General features: G+C 45.6%; 1 protein-coding gene across 3 annotated transcripts in view; it reads left to right on the top strand.

Moving 5' to 3' along the window:
• LOC145338628 (voltage-dependent L-type calcium channel subunit alpha-1S-like) overlaps window positions 1-15,793 on the top strand; it is a 421,023-nt gene that overhangs the window by 343,922 nt on the left and 61,308 nt on the right. For all 3 annotated transcript variants that reach the window (XM_080183005.1, XM_080183003.1, XM_080183004.1), the window contains 5 exons: window positions 1,276-1,341; window positions 1,539-1,630; window positions 2,716-2,875; window positions 4,396-4,523; window positions 4,887-4,983. In XM_080183005.1, the coding sequence (XP_080039131.1) occupies window positions 1,276-1,341; window positions 1,539-1,630; window positions 2,716-2,875; window positions 4,396-4,523; window positions 4,887-4,983 (543 nt within the window). The remainder of the gene's footprint in view (window positions 1-1,275; window positions 1,342-1,538; window positions 1,631-2,715; window positions 2,876-4,395; window positions 4,524-4,886; window positions 4,984-15,793) is intronic.

Here is a 15,793-nt window from a genome sequence, read left to right as displayed (position 1 = left end):
TGCAGCCTGCCAGATTAAGATCATCTCTCATTTTAATCACAGAATCCCCACAGTGCAGAAGGAAGCCATTCAGCCCATCGAGCCTGCACTGATAACAATCCCACCCAGGCCCTATCTCTCTAATCCCACTCTGCTAACTCCCCTGACATTAAGGGGATATTTCGTATGGCCAATCAGTCTAGCCCACACGTCTTTGGAGTGTGGGAGGAAACCAGAGCACCTGGAGGAAATCCACGCAGACAGTAGTGCTAACCACTGTGCCACTGTGCTGCCATTTCTGATTTGGCTGGAGATTCTGTAAACTAGTCTGCTAATTGGGAGTGGGTGTGATCTGAAAAAATGGAGATACGAGTAATTTAAACACTTTTCAAGCATTCCAGTTTAAAGAGACAAACAAGGACAGTAATTCAATTATTTCTTTATTTAACACTTCTAGTACTAACTCAAACATTAACAGTTGCAACTCATTAACTCTTAACTGAACTTAACTCTAACTGAACATCAACTTTCAACTGAATTTTAACTCTTAAACAGCACATTAGCTCTCTAACTGAACATCAATTTTAACTATTTAACTGAAAAACCTTGGCCAATATCCTCTCTGTAGAATCAAACTTCTTCTCTCAGAAGCATTCTTCAGAGTATAAGCTTTTGTTGCAATGGTTGTTTTCTTCCGATTTTGCTGCCAAACAAAGAATTCACGTGTCTTTTATGCAGAATTCTCCACTTGCTTTTGGAAGATTCTGTGTCATCCAGCCAACTGTGTAACCAGAAATCGATCCCGTGGCTCAAGCTTTCATTGAAACTACCTTTGAATGAAGCTATGACGCTTACTTCATTTTATGTTTCCCATGCATAGCAGCCATAAAAATCAGAGCCACAATGTCTAAGTTAATGTAAACAACTTCCCTAATCTGACCAATATGGGAAGCTTCAGATCACAGCTCCCAGACCAGAGTCTCTTTACGACCTGCATCTGGTTTTAATCGATAAGTTGACCAAAATTCCCAGTATGCTTCACTCTTAGCCAGAATAGCCATTTTAAAGCCACTATTGCCATTATTGTTGTTAAATCATCTTTGCAGCCATTCTTTCTGCACCCACACTGTGAACAGGATGGAGAGAAGTTTGCGCGTTGAGAGTGGATGTGATCTGAAAAAATGGAGAAGCTGATCTATCAGGAACTTGAAGCTGGGCCAGCATCAATCTCCTCAGCCTCTATCAAATTTGTCTCTCAGCTCAGAGTTCTTATCATCTTTCTTTTGTTTCTGACAGGCTCTACCCTATGTGGCACTTCTTATTGTGATGTTGTTCTTTATCTATGCTGTCATTGGGATGCAGGTAAGACCAGTTATGCATTAACTCATCAACCCTCGAATTTGCTTGTAATTTTCCATATGTCTGCTCTACACTGGAAAGGATTAACGTACAAAAGGAGGAATATCCATAGATGTTAATAATAAATTTAAACCTAAACCTTTCCCATCAATGCTGCCATGCTAGTTCTCTCATTCCTGCTGTCTCTTTCTGTTTACCAGGTCTTTGGTAAAATTGCCAATGTGGATGGGGCACAAATCAATCGAAACAACAACTTCCAGACTTTTCCACAAGCTGTCCTCCTGCTCTTCAGGTGAGTGAGGGCCCACACCTGCTGGATCACCCCCACACCGACCCAATCATCCTCCCCACACTTACCCAATCCCCCCACATTTATCCGATCACCCACATCTACCCGATCCCCACACCTCCCTGGTCACCCCACACCAACCCAATCCCCCCACACCTATTGATCCCCCCACATTTATCCGATCATCCCACACCTATTGATCCCCCCACACCTATCGATCCCCCCACACCAACCCGATGCCCCCACACCTATCGATCCCCCCACACCAACCCGATCCCCTCACACCTATCGGTCCCCCACACCTACCCGATCCCCTCACACCTATCGATCCCCTCACACCTACCCAATCATCCCACACCAACCCGATCTCCTCACACCAATCTGACCATCCCACGCCAACCCGATCCTCCACACTTACCCTATCCCCCTACACCTATCCAAGCATCCCACACCTACCCAATCATCCCACACCTACCCAATCATCCCACACCTACCCAATCATCCCACACCTACCCAATCATTCCACACTTACCCAATATCACCCACACCTACTGGATCACTCCACACCTACCCTATTACCCCACTCTTTCTGCTGGCCATTCCTCTATTCTCCTATCTACCTGTTCACCCTACTGCCAACCTGCCGAGGCCGCCCTACCCACTCGTCCTTTCTCTGCCCCCTACCTGCCTGATCTGCGCTACTTACTACCTATTCGCCCCCACTCCCCCAACCGCCTGTTAGGCTACTGATGCCCACTTGGTCCCCACCTCCCACCTGTCATCTGCCCACTCCTCCCCCCACCTCCTTGCTCCTCCCCTGACTACACACTTGCCCCCACCCAAATGACTACTCACCTGCCCGATCAATCTCCTACCCCCAAGTGACCACTCCTCCCCGACTGCCTTTTTGTTTCCTTACTGCCCATTTGCTGCCTGTCTGCCCTCCCCCCCCTATTTGAGCACTTGTTGCCCCTGAGCCCTTGCCCCTCCAGGCTTAATCTCTTGTCCCACGCTTGACCCCTCATTTCCAACCTGACTGCTCACATTGTGCTCTTTGCAGATGGTAACTGTGGTGTTCTTGTTTCTAGGTGTGCCACAGGTGAAGCTTGGCAGGAGATTATGCTGGCCTGCCAACCTGGCAAACTCTGCGACCCTGAATCCGATTATGAACCTGGTGAAGAGTACACCTGTGGAACCAACTTTGCTGTCTTCTACTTCATCAGTTTTTACATGCTGTGTGCATTCCTGGTAAGTCTTAATCCCCAAGACTGGCAAATCCCTCCCACCAAGCTGCTGAAAACTGCAGTACCTTTGTGACTCTCACACGCTCAAAACAGACAAAAATAATCCAGAAGAAGAATAAGGTGGAAAGAAAGCAAGAGTTTATAGCATATAGCATATAGTGCGTATTTGGATGTGAGTCACATGGTGCACAAGATTGGAAGCTACCACTCTATGCAGGTAATAATACGAGTGGTTAGACTCCAGCTGGAGTCCAGCAGCAGAGGAAGAACATCACAGCCTAAGGGAGGATGCAGCAGAGATTTACCAGAATGGCCCCAGGAATTCAGTTGTGTGGAGAAGCTGGAATCCTTCTCTTTAGAGCAAAAAACATGAATCGAGGTTTTCAAAATCATCAACTGTTTGATTAAGAGAATTAGAAAAACTTGTTTTCATTGACAGAGGCTCAGAAACCACAGATTAAGATAATTGCCAAAAGAATCAGAGGGGGAATGAGGAAAAATCTTTGACTCAGTTGTTATGATCTGGAATGCATTGATCTGAAAGGAATAGTGGAAGCAGATTCAATAATAAGAAAATTAGAAAGAAACAATTTCACAGCTATGGCTAAAGAGGAATGCAGAGAACATAAGAACCAGGAGCAGGAGTCGGACATTTGCCCCCTTGAGCCTGTTCCGCCATTCAATAAGATCAAGGCTGATCTTTTCGTGGATCTGTTCCACTTATCCGCCTGCTCACCATAACCCTTCATTCCTTTACTCTTGAAAACTCTACCTTTGGCTTAAAAACATTCAATGAGGTAGCCTCAACTGCTTCACTGGACTGAAAGGTAGGGGGAATTCCACAGATTCACAATTCTTTGGGTGAAGAAGTTCCTCCTCGACTCAATCCTAAATCTGCTGCCCCCTTTATTTTGGGGTGGGATGATAGACAGGGTGGGGGGGGGTGGTGAATGGGATTGGGGGGGTTGGATGGGGGTAGGGGGAGATGGGGGTGGGGGTAGGGAGGATGGGGTGGGGATGGATGGGGATGCAGAGGGTGGGGGGTAGGGAGGATGGGGTGGGGGGTGGATGGGGGTGCAGGTGGTGGGGGAATAGATTGGGGTTGGGGGTGAATGGGGATGCAGGGGTTGGATGAGGGTGCAGGGGATAGGGGATAGGAGTGAGGGATGGAGGGGGGTGAAGGGATGGATGCGGGTGGGGGGGTGAATGGAATGGGGTGGGGCTACGGATCAACATGCGCAGCATGGCAATATGGATAGGGATTTGGGAGTGTTTGAGGGTGGGGGTATGTGGATGGGGGTGTGGGGGTTTGAGGGATGGGGGGTGCGGGGTTGTCGATAAGGGTGGGGTAGGGAGTGGGGGGGGTTGGGGGGGGGGGAGCGGTTGGATTTTCCGATTTGTTGAAGTATGTGGAGTCTGGTGCTCCGGTTAGAGGGGACTCATCCCTATACCATGGGCAGTAAGGTTTGTGCTGGTACTGTTTGTACCTGGATTGTAAATTATACACCCTTGTCCTCTTCACAGATTATTAACCTGTTTGTGGCTGTAATTATGGACAACTTTGATTACCTGACACGTGATTGGTCCATTCTGGGCCCTCACCACCTTGATGAATTTAAGAGAATCTGGGCTGAGTATGATCCTGAGGCCAAGTAAGTTTGTTGAACACACACACACACGCACACATATAAAATCAGAGAAGGAGGCCATACTATCCATCGAGTCTGCACCGACTCTGACAGAATATCTTAACCAGACCTTCTCACCAGCCCTATCCCCATAACCCCACACAGTTACCATGGCTTATCCATCTAACATTCACATTTTTGGACAGTGGGAGGAAACCAGAGCGCCCGAAGGAAATCCACACAGACACAGAGGGAGTGTGTAAATTCCACACAGACAGTGACCCAAGCTGGGAATCGAACCCGTGTCACCATGCTGCCATCTTTGGATACACACATGCACGCACACAGGCATACCCACATGATGTCTTCTCTGATTATTCTCCATAGGGGCCGGATTAAACATCTGGATGTGGTGACCCTGCTCCGTCGTATCCAGCCCCCTCTGGGATTTGGAAAATTCTGTCCACACCGTGTAGCCTGTAAGGTAGGATTCAGCCAGTTTGAGCTCCTTCCATTCAGTTGGTACATATGAGGTTTGCTGCACAGTGTAATCCTGGTATACAGGCTTTACACACTGCACATGAACATTTAAATTTAGCAAAAATTCACATAAATCCCTGGAATCCGAGGAAATATTTCAGGGATGTATATAGAGATATTGAAGTCCAAATCAAGAAGTTATAAAGACTGTCTCGTAATAGAAACTGCCTGACTCTCTGAAGTAAAATCAAAAGATGTTGGTATTATTCAGATTCCAGCATCTGCAATATTTTATTTTTGTGTTTGATTCACTGCCTTTCTCTTCAAGAATGCTTACCTTGAAGAAGTTCTGCCTTCACAAAGGTGGGAGTTCTATTTGACTCTTGTACCCAGTCCACTTTCATTGCTTTCCATTTCTCCTGCTCGTGTATGATCAGGTATTTGCAAAATCCCACTTCCATAGCTACATTTCTTTCCTTAACAGTGTCCTCCTCCAGTTATTTCCCTGTGGATTCTAACTGAAATCTTCACCCTTTGTATTTCAGATCCACTCAAAAATGTTATTGTGTTAACAAATAACGTTAACAAATGTCACTGAAAAATTCAGATTTCCACAAATTAGGAACATATGAGCAGGAGAGGACCATTCAGTCCATCGGGCCTGCTCAACCATTCAAACAGATCATCTGTCTCAACACCATTTTCCCCTCTATCTCCATATCCAGAAATCTACTCATTTCTGTCTTGAACATACTCAATGATCCAGCCTTCTGGAGTGGAGAATTTCAAAGATTCATCACCCTCTGAGTGAAGGAACTCCCCCTTATTTCAGTGTTAAGTGGCCCACCCCTTGTTCTGAAGCAATTTCCTCTTGTTCAAGACTCACCAGCCCCTCACCAGCATCTTATCCACATCTACCCCCTCATGTGAAGAAGACGTATGGCATGCTTGCCTTTATTGGACGGGGCATAGCGTATAAAAGTTGGCATATGATATTGCAGCTATATAGAACGTTGGTTAGGCCACATTTGGAACACTGCATCCAGTTCTGGTTGTGACACTACCGGAAGAAAGTGGGATGGTATGGAGGGTCTTAGCTATGAGGTGAGATTGAGTAAACTAGGGTTGTCCTCCCTGGAAAGACGGAAGTTGAGGGGCGACTTGATAGAAGTTTATAAAATTATGAAGGGCATAAATAGGAAGCTTTTTCCCAGGTCAGAAATGACAAATGCAAGTGTTCACAAGTTCTAGGTAAGGGGGACAAGATTCAATACAGATATGCGGGGACGTATTTTACACAAAGCGTGGTGGTGCCTGGAATGCACTACCAAGCAAAGTGGTTGAGGCAGACATGCTAGGATCATTTAAGTCTTATCTAGATAGCCACATGAACAGACTGGGAATAGAGGGATACAAACAGATGGTCTAATTAGGAACGCATGGTTGGTGCAGGCTTGGATGGCCAAAGGGCCTGTTCCTGTGCTATATTGTTCTTTGTTCACCCTGTAAAAATTTTATACGGTTTAATTCATCAAAATTCCAGAGAATATAAGCCCAGTTTCCTCCTCATAGGACACTCTCCCCATCCCAGAAATTAGTCTGGTTAACCACTATTGTATTCCCTCTATGGAAAGTGCATCCTTCCTTGGATAAGGAGACCAAAACTGTACACTATAGAGCAGGTGAGGTTTCACCAAGTTGCTGCACATCTTTATTCCTGAACTCAAATCCCATCCCAATGAAGGACAACGTAGCATCTGTCTTTCTCATTGCTTGCTGTACTTGCATACGGACTTTTAGTGACTCATGAACAAGACACCCAGGTTCCTTTGGATACAAGCATATTCCAACCTCTCCCCATTTAAGAATTACTCAGGCTTTCTGTTCTTTCTACCAAAGTGAATAACTTCACACTTATTCACATTATATTCCACTGCCACGTTCAAGTCCATTCACTTAGCCTGTCCAACTCCTCTTGAAGCCTCTTTGCATCCTCTTCACAATTCACATTCCCATCTAGTTTTGTGTCATCAGCAAATTTGGAAATTTTACATTTTGTCCTCATATCCACATCATAGATTGTGGACAGCTATTGCCCCAGCAGTGATCCTTGTGGTACCCCACTAGTAACAGCCTGCACCTGAAAATGACTCATTTATTCCTACTCTCTGTTTTTTAACTGATTCCAATCCATTATAGTATATTACATCTAGTCCCATACATTCAAATTGTGTTCATTAATCTCCTGTGGGGGACCTTACCAAAAGCCTTCTGAAAATCCACTGGTTCTCCTTTATCTATACTACCAGTAACACCCTCAAAAAACTCTAACAGATTCATCAATCATGATTTCCCTTTCATAAATACCTGTTGATTCTGCCTAATCATTTCATTATTTTCTAAATGTCCAGTTAATACATCCTTGATCACAGATTCAAACATTTTTTCTACTACTGATGTCAGACGAACAGGGCTGTAGTTTTCCATTCTCCAACTTCCATCACAAATAATGAAGTTACATTTGCTATTTTCTAGTCCACAGGAACTTTTCCAGAATCTATAAAATTTTGAAAGATCCACTGGGTGAATTTTCTCAGATTTTGGCTAAGTGTTATTTAGGGTGAGAAAGCTGGAGAATAGCTCATTGGTGGCATTGGTGAGATTTCACGCCATAATTTTAGGTCCTTTGGGAAATTTACATTTGCCCTAACTTTACAGTGCACCTTGAGTGGCTGACTCTGCTTCGCTTGCCCCATGTATCACCTGAGCTCTTTGACCAGGGAGCTGCTCCGTTTAAACATCTCCCCAGGCTTTGTTCCATGACTGCTAGAAAGGGTGCCCTGAGGTTTTCAGAAGTTGCCCTTCCCTGAATGCTGGATGTGCTGTACCCTCAAGCAGGATAAAAACCCTCCAGCAAGGTGACTAAACCCACATGGGTGACAGCACTGATAATTGCAAGATCACTGCACAGGAAGACAAGCATCCAGTGTAGGAAGAAGATGAGTAACCTCCACCACTTACCCTCCCACATTCCTTCCTGTGGCTGCCTCCTCATCGCATCCCAGGTCCCAATCACCATGCACAGATGCCAGACATCTTTACCATCTGATGCAGCAGACATCCTGTTTCCACTGTCCCATCTGTTCCCCTGCAGGACAAGCTGGCTCACAATAAGAAGGGGAGCACAGACGGGCAGAGGCATGCCCAAATTGAAAGTCAGTATTCGATTCAAGGAGAGAGCTTTTGGCTTGTAGGGGCGGAACTGGACTGCTCCTGTGCTGAGGGTGAGATGGGTGCTGGAGACAGAAATGAGGACCCTCAACAGATTTAGCCATCCTGCTACCCTTACGCCAGTTCTGCCTCACCTATCCTTATGCCCCTGCCATGTAGTAATGCCATTCCCCCTTCCCTTTCAGGAAAATCAGGGAGCAGGCCAGCCCATCCTCCAGTAGAGCACTGGAGAATATGGAGGGAGGCAGCATCAACCAGTTCTCAGACGTTCATCTAGAAGAGATGTCACTACTGCCATCCACACCAGTGCACATGCTCCAATCTCAGTGGGCTTTATTAGTAGACAAGTTTCTGAGCCACTCACTGGTGAGAATTTCACTTTAATAATCCACAGCGGGTGGAGGGCAGGTACATTCCAACTATTGGAGATCAGGACTTTGCAGGCATCAGTCAGATGGCGTGCCTCTGGATTCAGTCATCCTTTAGCTACTGGAGCTGCAAAGACAAAGTCTAGAAAATCAGAAGGGGATGTCCTTCTTACTCCTGGAATTGCTAGGCCTTCTGGAGGAGTCCCCAGTGCCTTATATCCAAGGAGATCGTGCCAACACTCTGAGATAACCAGGGCAACAGATAACCAGGGCAACACTTTGTGGATGGCACTTAGTGTGGAGACTTTGAGGCAGGACATCGCTGTATAGTGGAGAGGGGGGCAGGGGGCTATGGTGGTGTTCACAGCATGGTTCAAGACATCAGCTCCATGCTTCAGAGCATCATTACCATGGTTTAAAGGCTTGAGGGCATCCATGAGTACCAGCACCAGAGGATGGTAGGGCTTTTGGATCTCATTCCAGCTGCCTCCTATCCAAAGGAGGAATCCAGGGACCCTCAAACACCCATAGGGAGGAGGACCAGCTGCTGCACAGCCTGGGGCCTTCCAACAGGCCATACTGGGTATCTCCAGACAGCCTCTTCCTGTGACTGAAGCACTCCAGCCACACAGATTGAATAAAGTAGCATCACTAACCCTATGCACTCTGCAAATAAGCTGGGGCCTTCCTGGTCTCAGTCCTCCAGAGATTGTCAGCCAAGGTAATCCCAGACAACTGAGTGTGGCAGACAGCAGGCCACCTGCACCTTAGTTATGGATCCTGGGAAGACACCAAGATGTAGTGGCGGGGTTAGGAAAGTAAAGATGTTATGGTATAGACACTGGTGTTATTAGGCACTTTTATATCTTGAGCACTTAAGTTAGAATATGAGCACCTATTTTATGCATTGAATATCCCTTGTTACATTCTCTTGGTGCCTCGCCACTCTCATCTGATTTCTGGATGCTCTGCCATCTGTCACTTTAAAGTTCGATACTCAACAACAGCGCTATTCCATCTTCTATCTGCAAGGTATCAGCTTATTGACAGGAGCAATACCATGGCTCTAGTCATGCTGCCATCACTCAGTGAGGAAGAGCCACCTCCTCCCCGACGGCCCATTTTAATCCTGATCACCAGTGAAGCAAGAAGCTATCAGTGCTTCCCGAGCAATCCTCCCCATTCGGGCCATCGCCATTGCCTGAAGGCCTCCTGCTGCCTCCTCCAGGGGAGGCTCCCCCTGATGGTCTCCTCGACATCCTCCTCAACAGAAGTGGTGTGCCCTTCATCTATCTCCTGCTCTGCCAGCTCCTTGCCCCATTGCAGTGCCAGGTTGTAGAAGACACAGCACAACAATGCACAAAATCTTCTGGGAACTGTTTTCTAAAGAATATGCCATCACTATCACTAGAGAAGTAGTATTAGACAAACTAATGAGCCTAAAGGAGATAACCCCCGGTCCTGATAGCTTGCACCCTACGATCCTAAAAGAAGTAGCTACAAGATAGTGGATGCATTGGTCGTATTTTTCCAAAAATACTTGCATTCTGGAAGATTGGAAAACTGCATGTGTGACATGCCTATTTAAAAAGAGAGAGAGACAAAAAGCGAGTAACTGTAGGCCAATTAGCCTAACATCTCAAAAGAACAAAGAAAATTATAGCACAGGAACAAGCCCTTCAGCCCTCCAAGCCTGCACCGACCATGGCTGTCCGACTTAACTAAAACACCCTACTCTTCCGGGGACCGTATCCCTCTATTCCCATCCTATTCATGTATTTGTCACGCATCTATTGTTGGAAAAATGTTGGAATCAAATATTAAGGAAGTAATAGCAACACATTTGGAAAATTATAATCTAATCAAGCAGAGCCAGCACGGCTTCATGAAGGGGGAAATTGTGTCTGACTAACTTATTAGAGTTTTTTAAGGAAGTCTCAACCAGAGGGGCTAGAGGGGAATCAGTAGATGTGTTGTATTTGGACTTGCAGAAGACGTTTGACAACGTACCTCATAAAAGGTTAAGTCATAAGTTAAGAGCCCATGGTGTTAGAGGTAGTATATTGGTATTGAAAGAGAATTGACTAATGGACAGGAAACAGCGAGTAGGATAAGGAGCCATTTTTCAGGCTGACGAGTTGTAACCAGTGGGGTTTCACAGGGACCAGTGCTGGAACCACAACTGTTTACAATATAAATGGCTCGAAGGAAGGAAGCAAACGTACTGTAACTAAACTTGCAGACAAGACAAAATAGGTGGAAAAGCAAGTTGCAAATGAGATACAAACAGTTTGCAAAAAGATCTTGATACAATGATCTTGGCTCATTGTTCCTGTGGAGCAGCACGGAGAGGCAGCGATTTGGGCGAGTGTAGAGTTCGAGTTTAAGGTAATTTTTAACTTTTTCTTTTTAACTTTTTCTTTTTGTTAAAGTAGTGAGCAGTGGTAGTTTTTCTTTACCTTTTTTCAAATTAACTAGAAACCGGAAGTCGTCATAAGGAGGCTTACCGGTAGTTGTAGTTTTTTTTTGTCTCTCTGACCCTATCAATTGGTACAGAGAGGAAACCCGATCCTGTACACAGGTAGAGCATCCCACCCTCCCCCCTCCTCTAACCTAATAATAAGTGTGTGGGAAGTTTTTTTTTCCCTCCTGGAAATTGTATCAGAGATGGCAGTTCAGGCAGTGCGCTGCACCTCCTGCAGTATGTACGAGGTGAGGGACACCAGTAGTGTTCCTGCTGATTATACCTGCAGGAAGTGTGCACACTTGCAGCTCCTAGAGGATCGTGTCAAGGAGCTGGAGCTGGAATTGGAGGAACTCCGGATAATTCGGGAGATTGAGGCGGACATTGACAGGAGTTACAAAGAGATAGTCACTCCTAAAAATGATTCTTGGGTAACTGCTAGGAAGAGGGGTAAGAAGCAATCGGGGAGACAATCCCCCAGGGCTGTTCCCCTCCAAAATAAGTTTTCTGTCCTGGAGGCTACAGTTGAGGAAGAATCAACTGGAGATAGCCAAAGGGAGCAGGTCTCTGGAGGTGAGCCTGCTGTGAAGGCTCAGGTGGGTAGGGGAAGTAAAAGATTGGGCCTGGTGATTGGGGACTCCATAGTTAGGGGGACAGATAGGAGAGTCAACAGTAATGAACGGGACTCAGGGCTGGTGTGTTGCCCCAGGGGCTGGGGTCCGGGATGTCTCAGAGCGGGTGTTCAAGACTCTTAAGGGAGAGGGGAGTTAGCCCCAAGTCATAGTTCATGTGGGGACACATGACATTGGTAGGATAAGGGAAGGGGATATTAAACAGAAATTTATGGAGTTGGGGTGGAAACTTAGGGCCAAATCAAACAGAGTGGTTATCTCGGGACTCTTGCCTGTGCCACGGGGTGGTTTAGAGAAGAACAGAGAGAGGGAAAGTTTGAACTCGTGGCTGAGGGGATGGTGCAGGAGGGAGGGGTTCAGGTTCTTGAACAATTGGGGCTCATTCTGGGGTAGGTGGAACCTCTACAAGAGAAATGGTCTACACCTGAATCAGAGGGGAACCAGTATCTTGGGGGGAAAATTTGCAAAGGCTATGCAGAGGGGTTTAAACTGATTCGGCGGGGGGTGGGATCCTGAGTAGCAGGGATGAGATTAAGGGGGTCATAGATGAGGACTGTAAAGCACAGCATTGTGGGGGTGGAGTAGAGCATGGTTTGAAATGCGTATACTTTAATGCGAGGAGTATTCGTAATAAGGTGGATGAACTTGCAGCGTGGATCAGTACCTGGAACTTTGATGTGGCCATTTCAGAGACATGAATAGAGCAGGGACAGGAATGATTGTTGCAGGTTCCGGGGTTCAAATGCTTCAGTCGGAGTAGTGGGAGGAGTAGCATTATTAGTCAAAGACTGTGTCACAGTGACAGAAAAGAAGTTTGATGAGGACTTGTCTGTTGAGGTAGTATGGGCTGAGATTAGAAATAGGAGAGGAGAGGTCACCCTGTTGGGAGTCTTTTATAGACCTCCTAAAAGTTCTAGAGAGGTAGAGAAAGGATTGCAGAGACGATCCTGGACAGGAGTGAAAGTAATAGGGTAATTGTTATGGGAGACTTTAACTTTACTAATATCGATTGGAATAGCTATAGCTGTAGCTCGTTAGAGGGGTCAGTCTTTACACAAAGTGTGCAGGAAGGTTTTTTGACTCAGTATGTAGATAGGCCAACTAGAGGTGAGGCTATATTGGATTTGGTGCTGGGAAATGAGCCAGACCAGGTGTTAGACTTGGAAGTTGATGAGCATTTTGGTGATAGTGACCACAATTCGGTTACGTTCACCTTACTGATGGAAAGGGATAGGCATGAATCTAGGGGCAGTAGTTATAGCTGGGGGAAGGGTAATTATGAGGCTATTAGGAGAGAATTAGGGAGCATAGGTTGGACTAGGAAACTACAGGGGCTGGGAACATCCGAAATGTGGAGTTTATTCAAGGAACAGCTACTGCGAGTCCTTGATAAGTATGTCCCTGTCAGGCAAGGAGGAAATGGTCAAGTAAGGGAACCGTGGTGCACTAAAAAAGTTGATTCGCTGGTCAAAAGGAAAAAGGAGGCTTATGTCAGGATGAGGCTTGAAGGCTCAGGTAGTGCACTGGAAAGCTATAGATTAGCCAAGAGGGAGCTAAAGAGTGAGTTAAGAAGAGCTAAAAGAGGACACGAGAAGACTTTGGCTGATAGGATTAAGGAGAATCCTAAAGCTTTCTTTAGATGTGTTAAGAATAGAAGGTTGGTTAGGGCAAGATTAGGGCCAGTCAGAGACAGCAGTGGGAAGTTAAGTGTGGAGCCGGAAGAGATTGGAGAGGCACTGAACAAATATTTCTCTTCGGTATTCACGCAGGGAGACGTAAATGTAGTTGTGGAGAACACTGGGTTACAGGGTTGTAAACTGGATAATATTGAAGTAGATAAGGAGGATGTGCTAGATATTCTTGAGGGTTTGAAAATAGATAAGTCCCCTGGGCCGGACGGGATTTACCCTAGGATTCTCTGGGAGGCAAGAGAGGCGATTGCAGAGCGTCTGGCTCTGATCTGCAGGTCGTCTTTGGTCACAGGTATAGTGCCAGAAGACTGGAGGATAGCAAATGTTGTCCCATTGTTTTAGAAGGGGAATAGAGACTTTCTCGGGAATTATAGATCGGTGAGTCTTACTTCTGTTGTGGGCAAAGTATTAGAAAAAATCATTAGGGATAGGATTTATAGTTATTTAGAGAGTAATGAATTGATTGGAGATAGTCAACATGGTTTTGTGAAGGGTAGATCGTGCCTTACTAACCTTATTGAGTTTTTTGAAAAAGTGACCAAAGAGGTGGATGGGGGTAAGGCAGTTGACGTGGTATATATGGACTTTAGTAAGGCATTTGATAAGGTTTCCCATGGAAGGCTTCTGCAGAAAATGCAGATGTATGAGATTGAGGGTGAGTTAGTTAATTGGATCAGGAATTGGCTAGCTGATAGAAGACAGAGGGTGGTGGTTGATGGAAAGTATTCGTCATGGAGTTCGGTTACAAGTGGTGTGCCTCAGGGATCTGTTTTGAGGCCACTGCTGTTTGTAATTTTTATAAATGATCTGGATGAGGGTATAGAAGGATGGATTAGTAAATTTGCTGATGACACCAAAGTCGGAGGAGTGGTAGATAGTGAAGAGGGGTGTCATAGTTTACAGAGAGACTTGGCCAAGTTGCAGAGCTGGGCCGAGAGGTGGCAAATGGAGTTTAATGTGGAAAAGTGTGAGGTAATTCACTTTGGCAGGAATAACAAATGTGTAGAGTATAGGGCTAACGGTAAGACTCTGAATAGTGTTGACGAACAGAGGGATCTAGGTGTATGTGTGCATAGATCCCTGAAAGTTGGAAATCAAGTCAATAAGGTTGTTAGGAAGGCATACGGTGTCTTGGCATTTATTGGTAGGGGGATTGAATTTCGGAGCCACAACGTCATGTTGCAACTGTACAAAACTCTGGTGCGGCCGCACTTGGAGTATTGTGTACAGTTCTGGTCCCCACATTATAAGAAAGATGTGGAGGCATTGGAGAGGGTGCAGAGGAGGTTTACCAGGATGTTGCCTGGTATGGAGGGAAGGTCCTATGAGGAGAGGCTGAGGGATTTGAGGTTGTTTTCATTAGAAAGAAGGCGGCTAAGAGGAGACCTTATTGAAACATACAAGATGATTAGAGGTTTAGATAGGGTGGACAGTGATAGCCTTTTTCCTCGGATGTAGAAAGCTAGCATGAGGGGACATAGCTTTAAATTAAGGGGTGGTAGTTATAGGACGGATGTCAGAGGTAAGTTCTTTACCCAGAGGGTGGTAAGGGTATGGAATGCCCTGCCTGCTGCAGTTGTAGATGCGCCAAGTTGGGGGGCGTTTAAGAGGTCCGTGGATAGGTTTATGGATGGAAAGGGAATGGTTTAGGTTAGAGGGTCATTGCTTTTTTCTTAATTGGTCGGCGCAACATCGAAGGCCGAAGGGCCTGTTCTGCGCTGCAACGTTCTATGTTCTAAGTAAATGGGCAAAAAGCTGATAAATGGAGTATGTTGTGGGAAAATGTGAAATTGTTCAGTTTGAAAAGGAGATCAAACAAACATAGTATTATTGAGAAAGAGAAACAGCAGAAAGCTGCAACACAAAGGGACTTGGAGTTACTTGTGCACGAAACGCAGAAAACTAGCACACAGGTACAGCAGGTAATCAGCAAGGCTAGCCCTCATGTTAGCTCTCATTTTGTGATGTTATTGTGCCTGTAAAGAAGGCATTTCAACCATGTTCTCTGCAGTGAAAAGCAGCTCTGTTCTTTTTCATTGTGGCACTGACCTGCCTGATTAGAAGTACTTCTGTTGTTGCTTAAATAGTTTACATGGGTTTTTGTTTATTTTTAATTTGGGCCGAATTAACTCTCTAATGTACAATCCTTTCTAAATTGTTGTGGGAAGATTGATTAACAGGTGAATTGGGACAATTTTTTTTTCTCCCAAGCGTTATTTTGCTTTCAGTTTTGCCTGCTGGCTAGTTAGAAGGTGTTTGGGCTCCAGGCTGGTGGCAGTGTGCTTGTCTCTCTCCCTGGTATTAGAAATTTTGCTGGCTCATTGAAAGCAGCCTTTCTTACTTTTCTGGAGTGAAAATTTGGTGGTTTGCTGGCCAGATACCAGCAGTGGCTTTATCTCGAGGTGCTGGGAATTTTAGAAAGGAGAAG

Source organism: Carcharhinus amblyrhynchos, unplaced genomic scaffold (assembly GCF_965287045.1).
Source record: "Carcharhinus amblyrhynchos unplaced genomic scaffold, sCarAmb.v2.hapA chromosome_113, whole genome shotgun sequence".
Taxonomy (NCBI): domain Eukaryota; kingdom Metazoa; phylum Chordata; class Chondrichthyes; order Carcharhiniformes; family Carcharhinidae; genus Carcharhinus; species Carcharhinus amblyrhynchos.
The sequence above is the reverse complement of the archived record's forward strand: the minus strand, read 5'-3'. Positions and strand labels throughout refer to the sequence as shown.